The sequence below is a fragment of the Amborella trichopoda genome, chromosome 12, assembly GCF_054954075.1.
Source record: "Amborella trichopoda isolate Santa Cruz 75 chromosome 12, AtrichopodaSantaCruz75HAP2 v2.0, whole genome shotgun sequence".
NCBI lineage: Eukaryota > Viridiplantae > Streptophyta > Magnoliopsida > Amborellales > Amborellaceae > Amborella > Amborella trichopoda.
In genome coordinates this window covers 48,563,922-48,583,523 of record NC_142347.1, presented here as the reverse complement: position 1 = coordinate 48,583,523, position 19,602 = coordinate 48,563,922, and the positions used below count along the sequence as shown (strand labels likewise).

General features: G+C 37.5%; 1 protein-coding gene across 3 annotated transcripts; it reads right to left on the bottom strand.

Moving 5' to 3' along the window:
* Positions 1-348: 348 nt before the first annotated feature.
* Positions 349-12,550, bottom strand: LOC18435649 (Membrane fusion protein Use1). Of its 3 annotated transcripts, none has more exons than XM_088853076.1 (10): positions 12,370-12,550; positions 11,365-11,457; positions 6,123-6,845; positions 5,826-5,979; positions 5,583-5,650; positions 5,037-5,112; positions 4,195-4,304; positions 3,726-3,821; positions 3,143-3,242; positions 349-593 (listed from the first exon to the last, which is right to left on the bottom strand). In XM_088853076.1, exons 4-10 carry the CDS (start codon positions 5,826-5,828, stop codon positions 417-419), a joined length of 630 nt encoding a protein of 209 aa, XP_088709202.1. In that variant the 5' UTR covers positions 5,829-5,979; positions 6,123-6,845; positions 11,365-11,457; positions 12,370-12,550; the 3' UTR covers positions 349-416. The 3 variants fall into 3 exon arrangements, with proteins under 3 accessions (XP_088709202.1, XP_088709203.1, XP_006845755.1); XM_088853077.1 differs by having other exon boundaries at positions 6,127-6,845; XM_006845692.4 differs by lacking the exons at positions 5,826-5,979; positions 6,123-6,845.
* Positions 12,551-19,602: the final 7,052 nt, after the last annotated feature.

Sequence of the window (19,602 nt, the reverse complement as noted above, 5' to 3'; positions counted from 1 at the left end):
AACAATCTCGATTAAATCTTTTGCCCTTGAGCAAAAACCATTCCCCTTTACACACTTGGCCCGCAGCCCAATCTCTCTCCCTCTCTCTCTTGAAGACGATTGTCAATCTTTTACACCTCAAACACTCCTAAAGAAAAAAAACAGAAATAGACCTTTCGTCCTTAACCAAAAGGTATAATCCATCGCAGACTTCACCCTCTGTTTCATAATCAATCACCCCAGAATCTCTCTCTCTCTCTCTCCATACCCACCCCCCCCCCCCCCACGCACACAAACACACAATCAATTGAACCCTACTTCCAAAAGAAAGCATTACATGTAACTCATTGCTCAAAAATTAAGAAAAGATTTACTCAAATAATTAACTCATTGCTTAAAACTTAAGAAAAGAACTTCTAAATGTTCTAGGACACAAATCAAGTCACACGAATCAGGAGAACAACAAAAAAGAAGATGCATGCCATGCCAAACATCAAAAGCCATGTAAAGCAAGATGTCTTGAAGCTCTCAGAATAAACCTGCATCGCTTTTGCATTGGCTTGGCCTGTGCTCGCAAGGCTTTGCTCCACTGCCCTCTCCGTTGAGTCAAGGATCTGCACATATTCATGGTTAGAATCAGTGTTATCGGGACCGGACCGGCCACTGAACCTGTGAGAGGTATGGTTGTACTCAAAACCAATCCCCAACTGCCGGTTGAATAAGTTGAACCACAATTTAAAATTTGAAAGAAAAAAAATGTGAGTAATAGTTTAAAAATATGAAATAAACTAAAATTACTGTGCAACTTTGTTTGGGCCGGTCTAACTAATCAAAACCGTCTTATCGAACTGTCCAACTAATTCAATATTAGTTTTGACTAGTTTTTAACCAAACCAAGTTTTAGTCTGGACCAAAACCTACTGAGGCACCGGCAATAGTCTAGCCGGTCGAACATGCCAGTTTGTTTAAGTTTTGAGAAATACAGTCAGTATTCTTTTCTTCATTTTTGATAAATTCATGGTTGGAATTCATAACAAAATATCAACCAATAAGAACAACCCATAAAAAAATGTAAATAAGTCCATAAACTAAATTTGAAAAGATATACACGGATATACACGTACTTTCATTGAATCATCATTAAAATGTTGCAATAGAGATTGCCAATGTATTGATAGAAAATTTGTAGGAAACAATGTCTAAAACAAAGGTCATGCTAACATTTCGGACAACACGGTGCTATTGCATACATTTTTTCACATTGGCATTCAAAGGGAACTCCACCCAAAAATGATGCAAGCTCTGTGTTGAAAACAATGCACACACACAAACATGCGCATGTACGCGCGCACACAAAAAATAAGCATCCCGAGTGACAGTTCAAATGTGAACCACTATCTGGACCCTTAATATTTAGATCATCATCATCATCATAGTCTTTTCCCAATTAATTGGGGTTGGCTACATGAATCCTGATCCGCTATTCTGCTCTATCAAAAGCCATAACCCTAATATTTAGATATATATCCTAAAATAGCATTTCAACACAAGATAGTAATTTCACTAAGAAACCTCACTTTCACTTCACACTATTGTATCTGTAGTTAGGGCAGAAAGACCACCCCTTGGCCAAGGTTGTCCCAGCTGGGCTACACTAAAAAAGAAATCAGGTTTATGCAATTATCAGGCCAAGATTGTATGCCATAATACAAGTCATGTAAATGAGGTGGGACACGGGTGGTTGGGGGGGCGGATGCCTCAACATAACATCCCGCCCTCCATTCCTACCATTAACATAAAAAGAAAAGAACCTACAAGTAGTCTCTCCACTGTCTTTTCTCAATTATCTCTTAAAGAACATTACAAACAACACTCTAAAATGGACTATCTTTGCAATTTACCCCACCCAAATTTTTTCTCACTTTTTTTCCTAAACAACCTTTCCTCGCAAATAACCCCCCAACCTAAAAGTAGCATGAAATAAGACTAAACTACCCTTGTTTATTTTCACAGCCTTCTCTCCTGTTTTCACACGTGCTCCGGCAGTACAAACACACTCCGGCATTCTGAATGTGCGCTCCGGCAATGCAAGTCTGAGCTGCAGCGCTCCAACAATAAAGTCTTTGGAGCCACAGCGCTCCGGTAATGGAGGAACACGTAATGGCCGTATAAACAAGCGCTCCAGCATTCTGAATGTGCGGTCTAAGCCACAACGCTCCAGCATTATGAGAACGCGCTCTGACAGTGCAAAGACGCGCTCCGACAGTACACTACTTGGGACCCGCGAATTGATTTGGTTTGTATGGGAAGGGCATTTATGTCCAAAAAATAATAACTTTTTTCCTTGGGGGTTTTTGCGAGGAAAAGTTGTTTTGGGGGAAAAAGTGAGAGAAAAGATTGGGGTGGGTAAGTTGTATAGATAGTCCATTTTAGAGTGTTTTTTATAATGTTCTCTTATTCTTATCCCTTAAATTTCAAAATGGATGGTTGTAAGAGTGTTATTGAAATTATTAAAAATAATTTCCCCCAATAACACAAGTCAAATGACCAAGATATTTTTGTTTCTTTAGGGTTTCAACTATTTTATCATGTGTTTGGAACACATAATACATAAGAGTATTTTAATCATTCGACTCAAGTTGAGCTAAACAAGGAATCATCTCTATTTATTTGGGTTTCAAACCCAAACATGTGTTTTTCCAAATGCCATGTAAATAAGTGGTCCATTTTAAAAACTAACTGTCCACATGTTTTCTTAAAAGAATTATTACTTTTAATTTTCAAAATTTATTTATTTATTCATATTCATGATCTCCATGTTAGAGATTATATGTTCTTAAAAATTAAGTCAAAAGACGATGGACACTCCATTTCCACAATCTATCATTGAGAATGGACAATCCAGACCTATATTTAGCATAGAAACAACATAGTACATCTCCTATGATAGAATCTACCTATCAAAAGTAAAGAAAATCACTTTATTGACTCCAAAGAAACCAGCCATGAGCATGAAAATGAATAAAGTCTATCTGATTCAGTTTGCTTTCTTGCAGAGCAATAATCTAACCATTAGATCTCAATTTCAAGTCCCGCCTTATTATACCTGAGAAGGAAATAAGAAGAGAAGAGGAGTTTCAATGGCAACAAAGAATTGTCTAACCTTCTCTGTATCATGAAGTGACTGACTCATCATAAGGCTGCTCTCCTTGAGCTGCCGGGCTAAGCCAACCATTTCATCTGTCAAATCTTCTTGAAGTTTTCTGCCAAAAAACATCCAGCAAAATCACATAAATTTTGCAGCTTTCTTTGGCAAAAAGATGAGAGCATAGCAATTTCGCTCTAGAAACTGAAAGGAATTTCATTGGTTCATTGAATACAAATGGGTTTTTCTTCAAAGTGGTGTCATCAACTGAGAAAGGAGAGGCCATCAGGAAAAGCGCAGGGGAATTCTTTTAAGTTCAAAGCTATGACAGCCTACACATAAATACAACTGACTTATTGGCACAAAAAACTGAAATCTAGTTTTGCATCATAAATGCCATAAGTTGGATGACATGTAGATCTGCAATGGATAACACAGGTGATTCCTTTTTTTTCAAGGAGCTATTTCTGATAAATATTGCAATTTTAACTCTAAAGAAAGGATAAATTGTGCAGTTTGGACCATTGCCAAAATGATTAGATATATCAAAGGGAATATTTGACTAATAAAGTCAAGAAATAGGATGCCAATTCCCAAGCACCTGTGCTTTTCGACGTGTTCTTGTGCAGATGCATCCAATTTAACTGGCTCACGCTCGCTAATTTCTTGAGTCCTGCCTTCCCCTTCCTTGTGAGACCTGCAAGTTTCTAACAGTCAATTCCACACTCATGTGTATGGAGCAAGAACAATACATGAAGGGAATGACTGGTTGTCATTTATTTCAAGTAACACATGATTTAATTATGGCAAAGAACACTGCTGTCCAATAGACATGAAAAACCATAAGTCCGAAGAGGTCGTGCCCATCCTGTGAAATGGGGGGAAGAGAGGAAAAAGAGCAGGAACCATGATGTCCTGTTATTGTGGTTCCCTGTCCCAATCTCTCTCCACTGTCAATCAATTTGTTCAACAATCACAACCCATATGGTTGAGGTTTTTCACTGATCCATTATGTGTTCCCTTTGATTATTGTTTTCATAAGGGGAAACCACTATTACAGTTTTACTTACACAAGTCGCCTACGTAGTCCAGGAGAAACAGATGCATGCATTTTGACTTCCTCTGCTTTAAAAGGCCTTCCTTCAACGGGAGTTTCATGGACCGCATTCAGTGTGTCAGGCTGGCAAGTTTTTTTATTTTAGCAAATAGAAAAGAAAGAAAATTATTCAGATATTTGATGCAATTCCCATGGAAAAAAATTATTCAGACATTATGAAACTATCATTTAATGTTTTTACATAGGCAGAAAATCCCTTAGATGCAAGGTAACAGAACTCCATTATTGATATTTTTTATGTTAGATCCAAAATTATCCAGCAATGAGAATTATGCACGGATTAAGCAAGGTTACAAAGGTATATGTGTGTGTGTGTGTGTATATACTCTTTTGCCATATGAAAGTGGAGAATGATTGGACCACATTTCAATATTCAATCCATGTTTGTTATTGAAATAGACAGTGCAGATTGGATGTTTCCTGAAACATGAATAAGGAACCTAATTAATTGACATACAAGCAAAAGCAATCAGTTTTGCCGCCTCTCATTCTAGCCACTCACTATACACCATACTGAGTTGAATACTGGATGGAGATTGTCATCTCAATCTTCATGCTTTGGTCCAAATTAGACTAAAAAAGAAAAGCAAAAGAAAAAGGGAAATTTTTGGTAAAAGAAACTAAAACAAGCAACAGAAATGTGAAAGGCATTGTTCAAGATTACACTTATCATAACAACAATATCACATGATTATACATTGTGTCAAAAAATTGAAATTTCACTCAAATAATTGTGCCCAAATTGATGCCACAATAGAAGTAAGACTGCTAGAGGAAATATAAAAGTACACGTACCAGAGGATCAGAAGCTAACTTAGTGGCAATGGCTTCAATCTTCTCGGAATAATCATTAATCTTAGCTTTTGAAATACTGCATAAACTCAAATAATAGCTTTCCCATGATTACAAAGGATCAGAAACTGATAAATAAGATGTAGCAATTGCAACTGAAGACTACGAGAAGTAACAGAAGCAAATCATACTGGGGCTCCAAGAATGTCATCCAGACCAAATAAATTGAGTATTGATAAATCAACATAATACATGAAAAGGATAGTTCTTCAATCTACTTGTGTGCATCTCATTTGGGTATCAAGATTCTGTGACTGAAGGAGCTTCCCCGGATCCACCTAAAACACACTCACCCAAAGGAAGTTCCAAAACACTAATCCAAACTAGAAGATAGCAGAAGATATGATTTCGTATCATAGGAATAGCAGTACAAGCTTGTGATACAGAGTAACTCACAAATTGTCCGGAGACAAGAATAAGTCAGTTTGTTAATGGTATAACTCAAATACACAACAAGAAGCATATAACATGATAAGGATGCCAACAAACCTCGGAAAGCCTTCCAATGTACTCTCTCCCATCAATTGTTCCAGCTGCTCACGTAAAGTTGCAACATACTGCATAAATGGAAAAAACGATAACATCAAGATCTCAATGGGAGTCAATTAGTAACAGCTGATAGTATCAAGTAAACATTTCATCATGTAAAATGTAATAAACACACATATAGCCACTTAAACCATTCAAAATATCTAAAAATATCTAAAGATTTCATCAAAGCAACTGCCATACCATAATTATAACTAGCTTGACCTCCTTGAAGATAGGCACACTCCGACACTGCCAAAGAAGTGTAATGAAGGTTTGAAAAAATAAAAGTGCCAATTGATTTTGTACAAACTACAAATTTCGAGTCAATTTGCCCTCTTGATTGAAGATTGTTACACTGTGAAATTGCGGAAGAAGTGTCAGTTTGTAGGTAGATTAAAGTCCTCAGAAGTACCTTCTTTCTGGAAAAAGCTAAGAACCCAACAACAAATTATCAAAAAAAAAAAAAGCGCTAAGCTGAGAACAACAAAGGAAAATGACCTGCCTCTCTCCGATAAGGTCTTCAACTCTTAACATCGCAACGAAGCTCTTCCCCCAGACTGCCCAATAGAACTCCTATGTAACTAAGACCCTCTATCCTTAGCCATGAAATTCCTACTGACTAAAGCCCTATACCCTTACCCACCCTAACGTTTACCTAAAACACTATGAAATTTAGCTCTACTTGGTACACTTACCACCATCAACCTCCTTGGTCCAAAACCTTTGACAATTATATAGTTCCTTTCTTTACACATGTCCCCAAATACGGGTAAATGAACTACATCTTCGAATAATACAGCAAGTTTCTAAAAGGGTACTGATCCGACTAAGTAATTCAACAAAGTCCCTGATGGCAAGCAGGAAAACCCAAAGAGAAGTCAGAAGTGCTCCCACATCCTCTGCAGAAATCTCGAAAACTAAGGAGGTCTGCCATTCCATTCCTCCAATACACAAGTCCATAAATCAAACAGAAAATCGAAAGCTGGAGGCCCCAGGTCAGATTATGGTTCCCCATAAGGATTTAGTCTCTGATAACCATTCAAACAAAACCTACCACCTCAGGGACTGGAAACCCACAAGAAAATTACCCAAAATAAAGGTTACCCACACTGCCGACATCCCTTAACCATTATAGCCCCATTCATAGGGCAATGCACCACTTGTCCCCACCACGTCCGCTTCCACCCCCAGTAGTAGCTTTAGCAACTCAAGTCGCTTAATCTGGAACAAAATTGAATATCAACATACACCTAAAACCAAATGATGCTCTACTTACTCAAGCAATAAAGGCCAATCACCTTTTCTAATGTGAAAGAGAATGGTTTAACAAGTAGAGAAGTAACAAAAGGTGAACATAAGAAGAATAACATTGTTCTGCTCCTGTATTTTAAATTCAAAACAATTTGGCTTTTAGTGTTTTTTTTTTAAATGTTCACGTATGTATTAATAAAATAAAGAGATTACAGTGTAGATCATGTGTGTATTAACACATCTACAATGTTGGGCATGCCTTCTTGGCAGGTGCCGTATACAGAAAACCCAAAAAGGGTTAATAAAAAAACCCCAAAAAAGTTCTACACTGACACAATTTAGAAGGGAGGAAAAAATCATTTAAGCAGCCAGAGAGTTAAAGGCTTGCGCCATCCCTAGATAACGTGTCAGCAGCAGCATTTGCTTCCCTGAAAATGTGTTTCCACGGCCAGGGAGCAAGGCCAGAAGCCCAGGTAGTGACATTTCTCGAGTCTCCTTCAACAACGAAATCCAAATTCCAGTTTGGGTCAAGTCTCTGGAGACCTTCAAGCAAAGGCCGAGCCTCCGAGTGTGTGGAATCAGAAGAGCCAATTGGTGAAGAATAAAAAAGGAGAGTAGAACCTTCAGAGTTTCTGTAAATGCCTCCAATACCGGAAGGGCCGGTGTTGCCGAGAGAGCTACCATCAAAATTAAGGTGGCCAACTTCAAGAGGCCTCCAGAGAGAAGAGCGAGATATCCTTTGGGCCCTAAGGTTCAAAAGATTATGAGTTCAGAAGAGGAGTAGGTTCGGAAGATGCTGTGGTCCTTGGTCCAAAAGGACACAAGGGTGCAAAACTTGTCGACCAAAGAAGGAATGGAGACCTTTTCCCCCCTGAAAATGCAACTATTTCTTTCGAGCCATATGGTCCATAGGATTGCTGAAATCAAAACTCTCCACAGGAAAGAGCTGGAGTTTGTCCAAGGAGTGTGGAGGCAGAAAGCAAAGAGATGAGGAATGGACATGGGGTAACCCATGTCCAATTGAAAAGATGGAGGACATAGGACCAGAGAGCATTGGTCTCTTCAGCCCTCAAGCACAACACACATCTATTGGGTAGGGGAATTCCCCTCTTGTGGAGAGGATATAGAGGGAGAGCTCATCGTGTAGAGTGACCCAATTAAAAAATTGGATCTTGGGTGGAATAGATGGGAACCACACCTTGGCAGCAATGGAGGGAGGGAGAGGCGGCAGGAAGGTAAAGAGAGGAGTGTATAACTTGGTAAAAAGAGGCCGCAGAAAAAAATCCCAGTAGCATTTGCGGTCCATATGATTTTGTCCTCCTGAAACAGTGGAATGAAGTTTTTTGCAAGGGTTGAAGACAAGGCTGTGAAGGTGCTAATCTCATCCTCAGAGAGAAATCTTCTGAAATTTGGGTTCCAAGTTCATGAGGACCCAGCAGTGGTAAAACCATTGGCAACATGGCCAGGGGTTCGACTGCAATTCTGTAAAGGGACTGAAACTGGCCCTTCAAACGGTATTCGCCTACCCAAGTGTCAAGCCCTAAAAGGACTCGATTACCATTTCTTGGATGGAAACGCAGCTTCTCTGATAATAGGTTGCGGCAACGCAGAATAGATCTCCAGAAGCCTGATAACTGGCCACTGGTACTACAGGATGGTAACCAGGCATGGTCACCTCGGCAGTATTTATGGAAGACAACTTCTCTCCAAAGATGAGTTGGCTGGGTGGCAAAGCGCCACCACCATTTGCCAAGCAAAGCGACGTTTGTGGATTTAAGATTTCTGATGCCAAGTCCCCCTTGAGCCTTGGCGGTGCACACCTTTGCCCAAGAGATTAGGTGAAATTTATGGCCTCCCTCGCCCAACCATAAAATGTTTCTCATGAGCCCCTTCAACCTGGCTTGGACTGAAGCAGGCATACGAAAGAGGGACATAAGAAAGAGGGGAATACTGGCTAGGGTAGCCTTGATGAGAGTCAATCTGCCAGCGAGGGAGAGAAATCTCCCTTTCCACCCAGAGAGCCTCCTATCAAACTTGTCGATGACAAAGCTCCACTGATTTAGCCTTGGAAGACCAAGGCATAGAGGAAAGCCCAGGTAAATGAATGGGATGTCATCGACTGCACAACCCCACCGGTTGGCGGAACTTTAAACCAGGGAACTGTCACGACAAACACCCATCATTTTAGTTTTAGCCATATTTGTTTTGAAGCCGGTGGCAAACTCAAAACACCGAAGAACAAGGAGCAAATATTCCGCTTGCTTATGGGTGGCATTGTAAAACATGAGTTTATCGTTTACGTATTGGAGGTGGGAGATGATTGGGCCACATCTTCCAATGTGAAAGAGGTAGGAGATGATTGGGCCACATCTTCCAATGTGAAAGCCCAATAGGAAGACCGCGTGATACACTCTCGAAATACTAACACTGAAGAACTCAGCTATAATGGCAAAAAAAAAGGAAGAAATGGGGTCGCCTTGTCTAAGGCTTTGAAGACCCAGAAGTAGCCATCAGGTGATCCTTTTATGAGCACCGAGAAAGAGGGGTTAGCTATACATCCTTGGATCCATCTCCTCCAAATGACACCAACGCCCATTCTACGAAAGGTTTCATCGGGGATTTGCCAATCAACGTGATCATATGCTTTTTCCCATTCGACTTTGATCACAAGGCCAGGGCTTTTGGATAGGTGGCGAGAATGGATACATTCATGGGTTATAACAGCACTATCCAAGATCTGCCGATCCTTGACAAAAGCCCCCTGGGTCGAGGATACAACCCAGCCAAGAACATGCCTGAGATGCGTAGAGAGGACTTTAGACAATATCTCATAGGAGCTACTGATCAAACTTATCGGTCTAAAATCTTTTAGTTCTTCTGCACCTTCAATCTTAGGGATCAAAGCAATGAATGTTGCGTTCATCCCTTGGTGGATGATTCCTTGAGAGTAGGATTCCTCAAAAAAGGCCAAAATAGCAGGCCGCAAAGTTGGACAGAAGGATTTGAAGAGGGCAATGGGGAAACCATCCGAGCCAGGGGACTGGTCTGAGCTAAGGTCATTCAATCCTCAAGGAAGGGTCTCTCTAGCTCGGCAGCAGCTTCAAGGGGTAAGATGGGAGAAGCATAAGTCCTCGATGTGGGTTTCAGTGTTGTATGAAGAAAATGAAGAACATACTTATCAGAGACTAAAAAAACCTGAAGTGCAATGTTATTTGTAATATTTGATATGTCACTCTGATATAGAGAAGGGAAAGGAACTTCATAAAACAAATCGAAGAGAGTCAACACATAGAAGAGGAAAAAATGAATTTCCATGATGATTAACCTGTCAAAAGACTCAAAAAAACTATTGGCCCTATAAATGTGTTAGAGAATCAAGTAGATACATGACTTCATCAACAACAAACAGATTGGTTAGCTCATAATCTGGTGCCTACTCTTTTTTTATTTTTTTTTCTTGAAGGTTACTCGGGTTCCTACTACAAGCCTAAATATAGTACACTCCGACAAATGCCATGTATGCCATGTAGCACGAAAAGCCAAAGACAAGGGGCCTTTGCCTAGCGCACAAGAGAAGGAATCTCAGGTCAAATCTAAGTACCAAGAGTATAAATTTATGGAAAAAAATCTAGCAGTTGTGGACTCCAAGATACATATAATATCATTGCACACGAACATGGCAATCTGCTCATTCCCATGTTATCTCCACAAGGGCTCTGGCTCCCAAGTTTGAGTTCATGTTATGGATGGCGTATATTCAATCATGCTCATGTGATTTGTAGTAAAGGGCTGACGTTCAGAAGTTGCCCAAGCAACAAAAAAAAAAAGACCAAAGGACACCTACTGCCTAAGCGAGGCACTATGTTCCAAAAAACGAGGAATCAATATGCCCAAATAATAAATAGAACGTAAAGAACACAGTTTCGATGATCTAACAAGGTAAAACCTTCAAAAAACAAGCTAAGGGAGCCATAGGGACAGGATAGAGCATATCAGAAATGGAGTTAACTAGAAATAGCTATCTTGATTGCATATTCAACACACCCAAGTTTTCAAGGTTAAATCTATCTTTTGCAAGTAACAAATAATGAATAATTGATTCACTTAAATTGTAGCCCATAACTGCAATTGAAAGTCTAGAGAATATTGTGTTTCTTTTCCCAAAGTCATTATTCATGAAACAAAACTCATATCAGATGAACAAGCAGTTCCGTGGTTCATTACTATGGGATTGACTCTTCTGCTGAATAAGAATTCACAAAGGCATATAGCATAGTTCCATTTAGAAAAATATCTTTGAATCATGTTTCAATGATCATAAAATGGTTATTCCAATAAACAATTTGAAGTCTTTATTCTCTATTCAAATCTACATCTCTCTCTATGTGTCTGTGTGCGCACGTGTGCGTGCGTGTGTGTGTGTGTGTGGATTTAAAAGTGCTCAAAAATTAATGGCAGAGTACACTAAAGGAATGAATGTCGAGCTTACATGCATGAGCTTTGCCTGATTTTGCTGCTGAGGAACAGCAGCCAGCAATCTTCTTAAGTTCACTTCGGTCTTGCTAAGCCCCATAATGAAAACCTACAATATAAAACAAATGAGAACATCATATACTAAGTAAACAAGCACCTCATATATCAAAATAGCATGGCTTATTTTGTATAATGCGATAAAGATGGTTGAACATGAATGCATTTGCACCCCAAAAAAAAAAAAGAATATATAATTCGTATCCAAGTCAGCATGCATATATTAGCAGGAAAAATAATGTGCCAATCACATGCATAAATTGAAGAATAAGGAAATCAACAAGCATATATTTGCCCCTTCAAAAAAAAAAGAAACCATGAAATCAAAACATGTTTTTCAACTTTTTCTTTTCAATCTTCAGAACTGTGGTTTCAAGGAACTCAGGTGGTCCTCATGATTTTGATTTATAGTACAGTAGAGAAACTGGATAAAAATCATTTTGAAAAAGCTATTTAATATATCTACATCTGAAACAATTATTAATAAGACTCCCTTGGATTTCTATGAAAATTTGGATGCCTATTTAATTAGCTTTCGTGTCTTAGAACTGTGATTTCACAGAAACTAAGCAATCCACATGCCTTTACCTAATAATAGAGAAGAGCTACTGGAGAAAGGTCATGGTGATTAGTTCAGAAGAACCATAAGTGGAATTGGTAAAGAAAGGAGAAAAAGCAATTCAGAAAAAACTCAAAATAAATGCAGAAAAAGAGTTTCAGGATCAAAACACATTTGTTGCCAATTGAAAAATTGTCTATTTACCTATTCCTCTCATCCATTAAAAACAATGTTGTTTAGACTGAACCAGCAAGCATTGATCCAGTTGGACCAGTAGAACCAGGCCATTTCAATGTGGCCGGACCAATCTACTAAATCTAAAAATTAATGAAAACATGAAAAAGATAAAAAATTGGAAAAAATATGCGAATTAATGGAAAAATAGAAAAGCGAAGAATATCCCACACAGACTACTCGATGACGCTTTCTTTCTCGTATCACAGGAGGCTGACAGAGAGATGTTTGACTGAGATGGATGTTGCACTTGAAGCTTCTAGTTCCATGTGTCAGTCAAGATGTCAGCCAAGCGAGAGGGCTAGATCAAGGTGGCAAAGCGGAAGGAAGAGGGGCAAGCGCTAGGCGTTCCGATCGATGCTTCTTTCAATATCCCGGGTAGCAATGAAGGAGGGGCAGCACATAGCAGACAAGGCAGCGGAGATAGCGGATGAGATCTAAAAAATAAAAAAGTTATAAACTATTATAAACAAAAGGGAAATTTATTAAAATCCCCATAAGAGATTAACCATTTAACACTCTACCTTTGCAACTATTCCAACACAAGATCGTGTGTTTTCTAACAGATACCTTGGCATCAAATAAAAATAATATGGCTAAGGTTTTAAATTATGCTTGCATGAACATACACATTAACACTATGCGAAGCATTACCATATGGGGACTCAGAAATGCTGAAATTTTGTTTTTTTCAGTTTTACTTTTCACATGAAATCTGAAATGTGAATAAATCAAATGATGGTTGGAATTATATGGAATTTCAGATTATTTTATATTTTTTTCAACAATAAATGAAACAATAGATACTGGTTGAGTTACTTGAGTATACAATATCTACTTACTTGGGCTTCAAAAAAAAGGGCGCATTGGTGACTAGATTAAAAAAAAAAACGCAGATATCTGTATTCCAGTTACATGGGTACATAGAAATAAGAAAAGTTTTCAAAACTACTGTAAATTTGATTTTCCGAGTTTTCAAGCGAAAATTTGCATGAAAACAATTAAACCAATGAATCGAGAGCTTCGAGACCATCACATGATTTCTTGCAAAAAACCCACAACAAATTCTTATGTTTCTCTATTCCAATAATTAATCAAACACTAACAAGATGGTTGAATATAGTTACTTGGGCTTCAAAAAAGGGAGGATCGATGGCAGGATTACCCTTAAAATCATCTGAAAGAAAAGTCCATGCGGATTTCAGATAGAGAGCAAAAATTGCCAAGAGAAATTTTCAAAACCAGAACACTGCCCCATTCTCTCTTTAAGCTGTAAATGATCAATAAGCCCTAATATTTGAAACAAAGAAAAAAGGGTTGTTGTTTCCAAAGAAAAAGTATTGCCGCGTCTACTATTGTCTTGAGGGAACATATAGGTGGCGTTTGATAACTTTCACTGCAGTTTCTCTAGGAAAATCGTACTGCTGACTTTCCTAGATTCTGGGAGGCAAGTGAAAATTTGTAGCCTTAAAGCTAGGAACCATGTTTGATAAATTATGACGTTGGTATTTTCACCTGTTTGGCATTGGGAAAGCTGGAAATTGCCTATCTTAACCGTTCATTATGTGTTTCATTAATCTGATGTGCAAAATGAATCTGATGTGCAAAATGCATATTTTAGATGAGATTTTCTTGCTACAACCCATCCAATGCATTTTTACTAAATAAGGTCCCTTCCATCCATCCAATATGACACCAAAATATGCAAATAGAAACAAGGAATACTTTATTGTGCTTGGATGCTTGATAAAGGTGTCAATCCTCTTTGACGCTACCAATATTTACATCATTAGGAAACAAAATTGGTTTACTTACTATCAAATTTCAACATGAATGTGGTTATTCTTAATTAGAACTTCAAATACATAGCATAAGCAATAAGGGTTTCTGAATGTAATGGATGGGCACACAAGCTATTACAACAATTGAAGAGAAGCATTAATATCAAATGTTTAATAGAATAAGAATCCATGAAACCGAAAATGAATGAAGAATGTATTTCTGCTGCAACACAGATTAATGGGTTCAAATGCCAAACCACTTAACATAGTTTGGTATTGACCATTGCTGGATGGTCGTTCATTATATCTAATCTTTTGGACATCAATTGCTGAAGGATACAACAGGGATCACAATGTTCTGATTGTGATGAGCCCCAATTAGCTGGCAATTGCGATGAACACATACTGACTAAACTATACATCCAACATTGGTTTGATTATTATCTGATTATGAGATAGAGTGGACAGGGCCCAAGTGCCGATTTCCTCAATCCACAGAACAAGGTATAAAAGTTATTACTTCTCTTTAACTCACTACTCAGGTGCTTTGATCATGTTTCTGAGATCTAATTTGTTTAGATTACACCAAAAATACAGTTTCTTATGTTCAAAGTTGTTTTAGGACCTAAAGCAGCATAGAACCAAAGCCTAAATATCACAAATACAACAAAACATACTTGAGGTTACTTTCCTGTTTTCCAAGCTACAGGGATTCAGAGTTATGGATAGTCAAAAGAACACTTAATGAAAAAATGGCATTTCCAGTGTTTCAGTGTATTCTAGATATATTACAACCGAATCGCCTCTTACAAATACTTGAAACAGCAACATTCGCATGAAATGTGAAATATTCTACACAAAATTGCAAAATTTCACAAAGAAAATCAATTATCAGATTTGGAGTGTGAAGCTGCAACGTACCTGACCAACACCTCCCCAATCTTTGGCGGCGCAACACTCTTGATGGTCTTATTTCCTTTACCTAGAAACATCACAAAATTTTCCCAATATCACTGTGAGGTAGGATTTATATCCCATTCCATGCCAGATTTGTGCATAAGAATGAAAGATGCATTCCAATTGACACCATGGATCACAAACTATGAAAACATCGATGCATCTATCTTTTCATATCAATAACATCTACCCCTTTAAACACACTCAATAAGCAGACGATATAGGCAATAAATTTGCTGAAATAAAGACTCAATATTTTTTTACTGAGAATGGCAAGAGTGAAGCAGAATCACATTAATAATTAACAATTTCTAAAAAAAGCCAAAAAAAAAAAAACACAGGGTTTCTCTAGATTTGGGTTTATCAAATTACTTTACCACAACGTCAATAAAAATCTGTACTCACAGATGTTCGATTGATTGTAGCTGCAGAGGCTATATTCCAAGAGACAAGGCAGTTGATCGAGCGGCACTCCTTCATTAACACTGATCTTAGGCATAGAAATGTCCCTTGTTCGCGTATAATAGGCTCTTGCGAAGGCATATTGTACACTTACTCTCTTTGAGGGATAACCTATAGGGTAGTAATGGGTCGGGTCTGAACCCGGACCTAGACCCCATACCCGAATGTATTTGGGTCCAAGTTTTGGACCTGGATCCGACCCGAAAGTTGGACCCATACCCGCACCCATCAGGTCTTGGGTCCATCCCGTCGGGTCCATTGCCACCCTCACTTTTGAGTTTTTTTTTTTCTTTTCTTTTTTTTCTTTTTTTTTTTGCCTTTCTTTACCGTTATATATTCAAATTATTGGCAAAAAATTCAAATTATTAACAAAAAATTACAATCACCCGCCGTTAGATTGCAAGCCATCTTATTTGTCGTTTAATAACCAAAGATGATTATGAGTTTTTATTATATACGATTTTTAATACACCCAAACGAAGAGAGGTTGAAGTATTTTATCTCCAACAGCCTACGGGTACAGATCGGGTCCAACCGGACCTGGACCCGACCCGCGCGGATCTAAATGTTGGACCCATACCCGGACCTGGTCAAGTATACCCAGCGGGTCCCAAGTCGGTTCGAGTCCATTGCCACACCCAATGACCTATTTGAATTTATTTTATTTTTTTCATAAATTTTAGAAACCACCTAATAATTACTAGATGAGACATTATCTATTTTAAGCCCACAGATAGTGAATTAGGAAAAATTTCTTATTAAAGTAAGTCTATGAATTGAAGAGGTTACACATGCAAATTTTGGAGTCTTACAAATACTCCTAGATTTAATTTTTCCAGAGAACTAAGTACAAATATACTCCTGTGAGAGAATAAATGCTTTCGGCATGTCACAATCCCCAATTACTTTGAGATGTGAAATGTGGAGAATGAGAAAATACCATTAATTGCATTTAAAACTTGATAAATTTTCTTTCAAATTTTGTGCAAATAAATGGAACAACTTAATCGTCCGATTTTACATTTGATGGTTTGGGGCAATGGTTTAAAAAACGAATCGGTGACTCGGATTGGGCACCTCAAAAAACCGATCCGGATCGGTGAATCGGCCATCCGGATCGAGAATCTGCTAAATCGGTCGGACTAAAGCTTCAAAAAAATCCGAAAAAATTATTAAAATTCATTATAAATATTTTTTTTAGGAATCCAATAAAAAATGAGGGTACTACATTATTAACTTTCATTTTTTTTATTAATTTGTGAATATTGAGATGTTCTTTCCCTGTATAAATTTACTTTAACTATTAAATTTGCATCACATAAAAGAAAAATCAGAGAATTATTATGGATAAAATATATAATTATATATGGACTATTATAAAGAGTAGACTAATCAATGAAAGAATGGCCATTAAAATCTCGTTTTGACGAAAAACCCTAACCCGCTAAAAAAACCCAAACTATTACAGCCTAACTAACTATAATTCAAAATTATTACAACATCACTAATTATAATATTATATACTAAAATTATAATTACCAGTTTATATTTTATAATTATTTTATTAGACAAATAATAACAAATTAAAAAATGTTTATAATATTATCTAATTTAAAATGTATTATTGACAACTGTAAGAAAAATAGTACATTACATGATTTATAATGTAAAAATTTATAAATAAAATAAAATATTTGGTTATCAATGTAAAAATTAATAAAATGCGTACAAATTTTGGAAATAACACTTCAATTTTTCAAAAATTTATTTTTTTAGGTTTCTATAATAAATTTAGTAAAAGAGATTGTTAGTAGAAAGATGGAGATTTCAAATAGAATAAACTTTTTATTTTTATTTTTTTTATACCTTTCATATTATTTACAAAAATAATTATACCACTATATACAATAAAAATTAACGGTTATATAAAAAATTAAATTTTTTATTTTTCATTTTTTTTTGTCTTTTATATTATTTACAAAAATATTTATATTTAAACCTACCACTATATACACAACAAAAATATTTATATTTATACCAACCACTATATACACAACAAAAATGCAACACATGCCCAAGGGGATTCGAAAACAACAAAAATATTTATACCAACCACTATATACACAACAAAAATGCAACACATGCCCATGGGGATTCAAATGCAAAGGGGGTGCCCAAGGGGATTCGACCTTGGGACCTCAAATAAAAAATTCAAAATCATAACCATCAAGCCATCTAACTACATATGATTATAAATTGCTGATTAATAGATTATATTTACATTTCGTTTTCATTTAATGATGTTTGGGAATTATCCCACATCGAAATATGGGTATTCAAATTTGGTATCTAAATACTTATGCAATATGAATTATAAAATGTATATAAAAATATTAGGGCAACCTCGTACGTGCGCTCGAACACACGTGTGCACGTGTGAGTGTGCGTGGCGCATGCTCACACGTGCGCTTGGACACATGCGTGCGCATGTGAGTGTGCGTGGGGGCATGCTTGCACGTGCGCCCCGGACATACGTGTGCGTGTGTGAGTGTGTGTGGGGGCACGCTCGTACATGCGTGTCATGTGTTACGTGTATGAACCGAGCTAAACCGGATGGGAACCGGCGGCTCCACTCTAAAACCGGGTTGAACCGGATGGGAACCGGCGGTTCCACTCTAGAACCGGGATGAACCGGATAGGAACCGGTGGTTCCACTCTAGAATCGGGCTGAACCGGATGGGAACCGGCGGTTCCACTCTAGGACCGGGCGGTTCTCGGTTTTCGATTGGAACCGGAATGGGCACTCGTATTTTCGAGTCGAACCGAGCGAGTCCGATTCGACTCGCCGTGTTTTAAAACACTGGTTTGGGGTATTTCTAATTATTGTCCACATCAGGCAATGGTTTCATCATGTCCAATCCCAAAGTAAAATGGGGGGTTTCAGACAATGTTTGACTACTCAATCCCACCACTTGGGGATATTACAAAAAAAAATTAAAAAAATACAAAAAAACCCAAAAACCGGCGGTTCCAGTCTAGAACCGGGCTGAACTGGATGGGAACCGGCTGTTCCACTCTAAAACCGGGCGGTTCCCGATTTTCGGTTGGAACCGGAACGGGGACTCGTATTTCCGAGTCTAACCAAACGAGTCCGATTCGACTCGTCGTGTTTTAAAACACTGGTTTGGGGTATTTCTAATTATTGTCCACATCAGGCAATGGTTTCATCATGTCCAATCCCAAAGTAAAATGGGGGGTTTCAGACAATGTTTGACTACTCAATCCGACCACTTCGGGATATTACAAAAAAAAATTAAAAAAATACAAAAAAACCCAAAAACTAAAGAATTTATTTGTGATGTATTTTTTATATTTTGGCAAATTTTGAAAAGTGTTTTGGCCATGAATAATTAATTTTACATTTTTTATTTTTTAAGATTATTTTGAAAATATCTCCAATCAAAAGTTGGTATTTTTAAATCTATTTTTTAACCACTTTTTGAAGTATTTTATTGAATCTTACTTTAAGCATATATTTCTTTTTTATCAATATAATTTTTAACTTTTTTTGTTGCTATAGAACTCGAGCCGAGTTACTCAGACTCCGAGTACTGGAATCGGGTATGGGCCAAGTACTCACTCCGAATACTAGTTTCCAACACTGGTTTTAGATGCATTCAGGAATGCACTTGTTGATGAGTCGATCCTCTTAAATTCCATCTAATACGGGTATGAAATTTTCTAGATCTTTCATCTAGGCCACCATGGTCAGGAATCTAAATATAGAAACATGTCTAGAAAGGCTCTATTTTGGACCTTTTGTTTATCGTTCATTTTAGTTTTTCAGATGATCAAACATGCTCATATTTTAGCCCTCTATTTGATCATTTACACCTTCAAAAGAAAACCATTAATGCATGAGATCAAGGATGTTTTTTTTTTTTGTTTAAGATCCAAGCTCTGATCTAAAGCTTTTTTGGACTTCTGACCTGTGATTTCTTGAGGGTTTCGTATTTATAGTGTCTAAGTAATGATTTAAAAGAGGTATTTCATCTTTTTACATAATGTCTATATCGCTGTAGAATATTAGTCGCTCTTTATTGAACAAGTCAATCTTAGCTTTCTGTGTTTGACATCTTTAGGTCTTGTTGCGAACTGAGATAAGCATGATCTTTTTTTGGAAAAAGTTTATATAAGGTGCCAA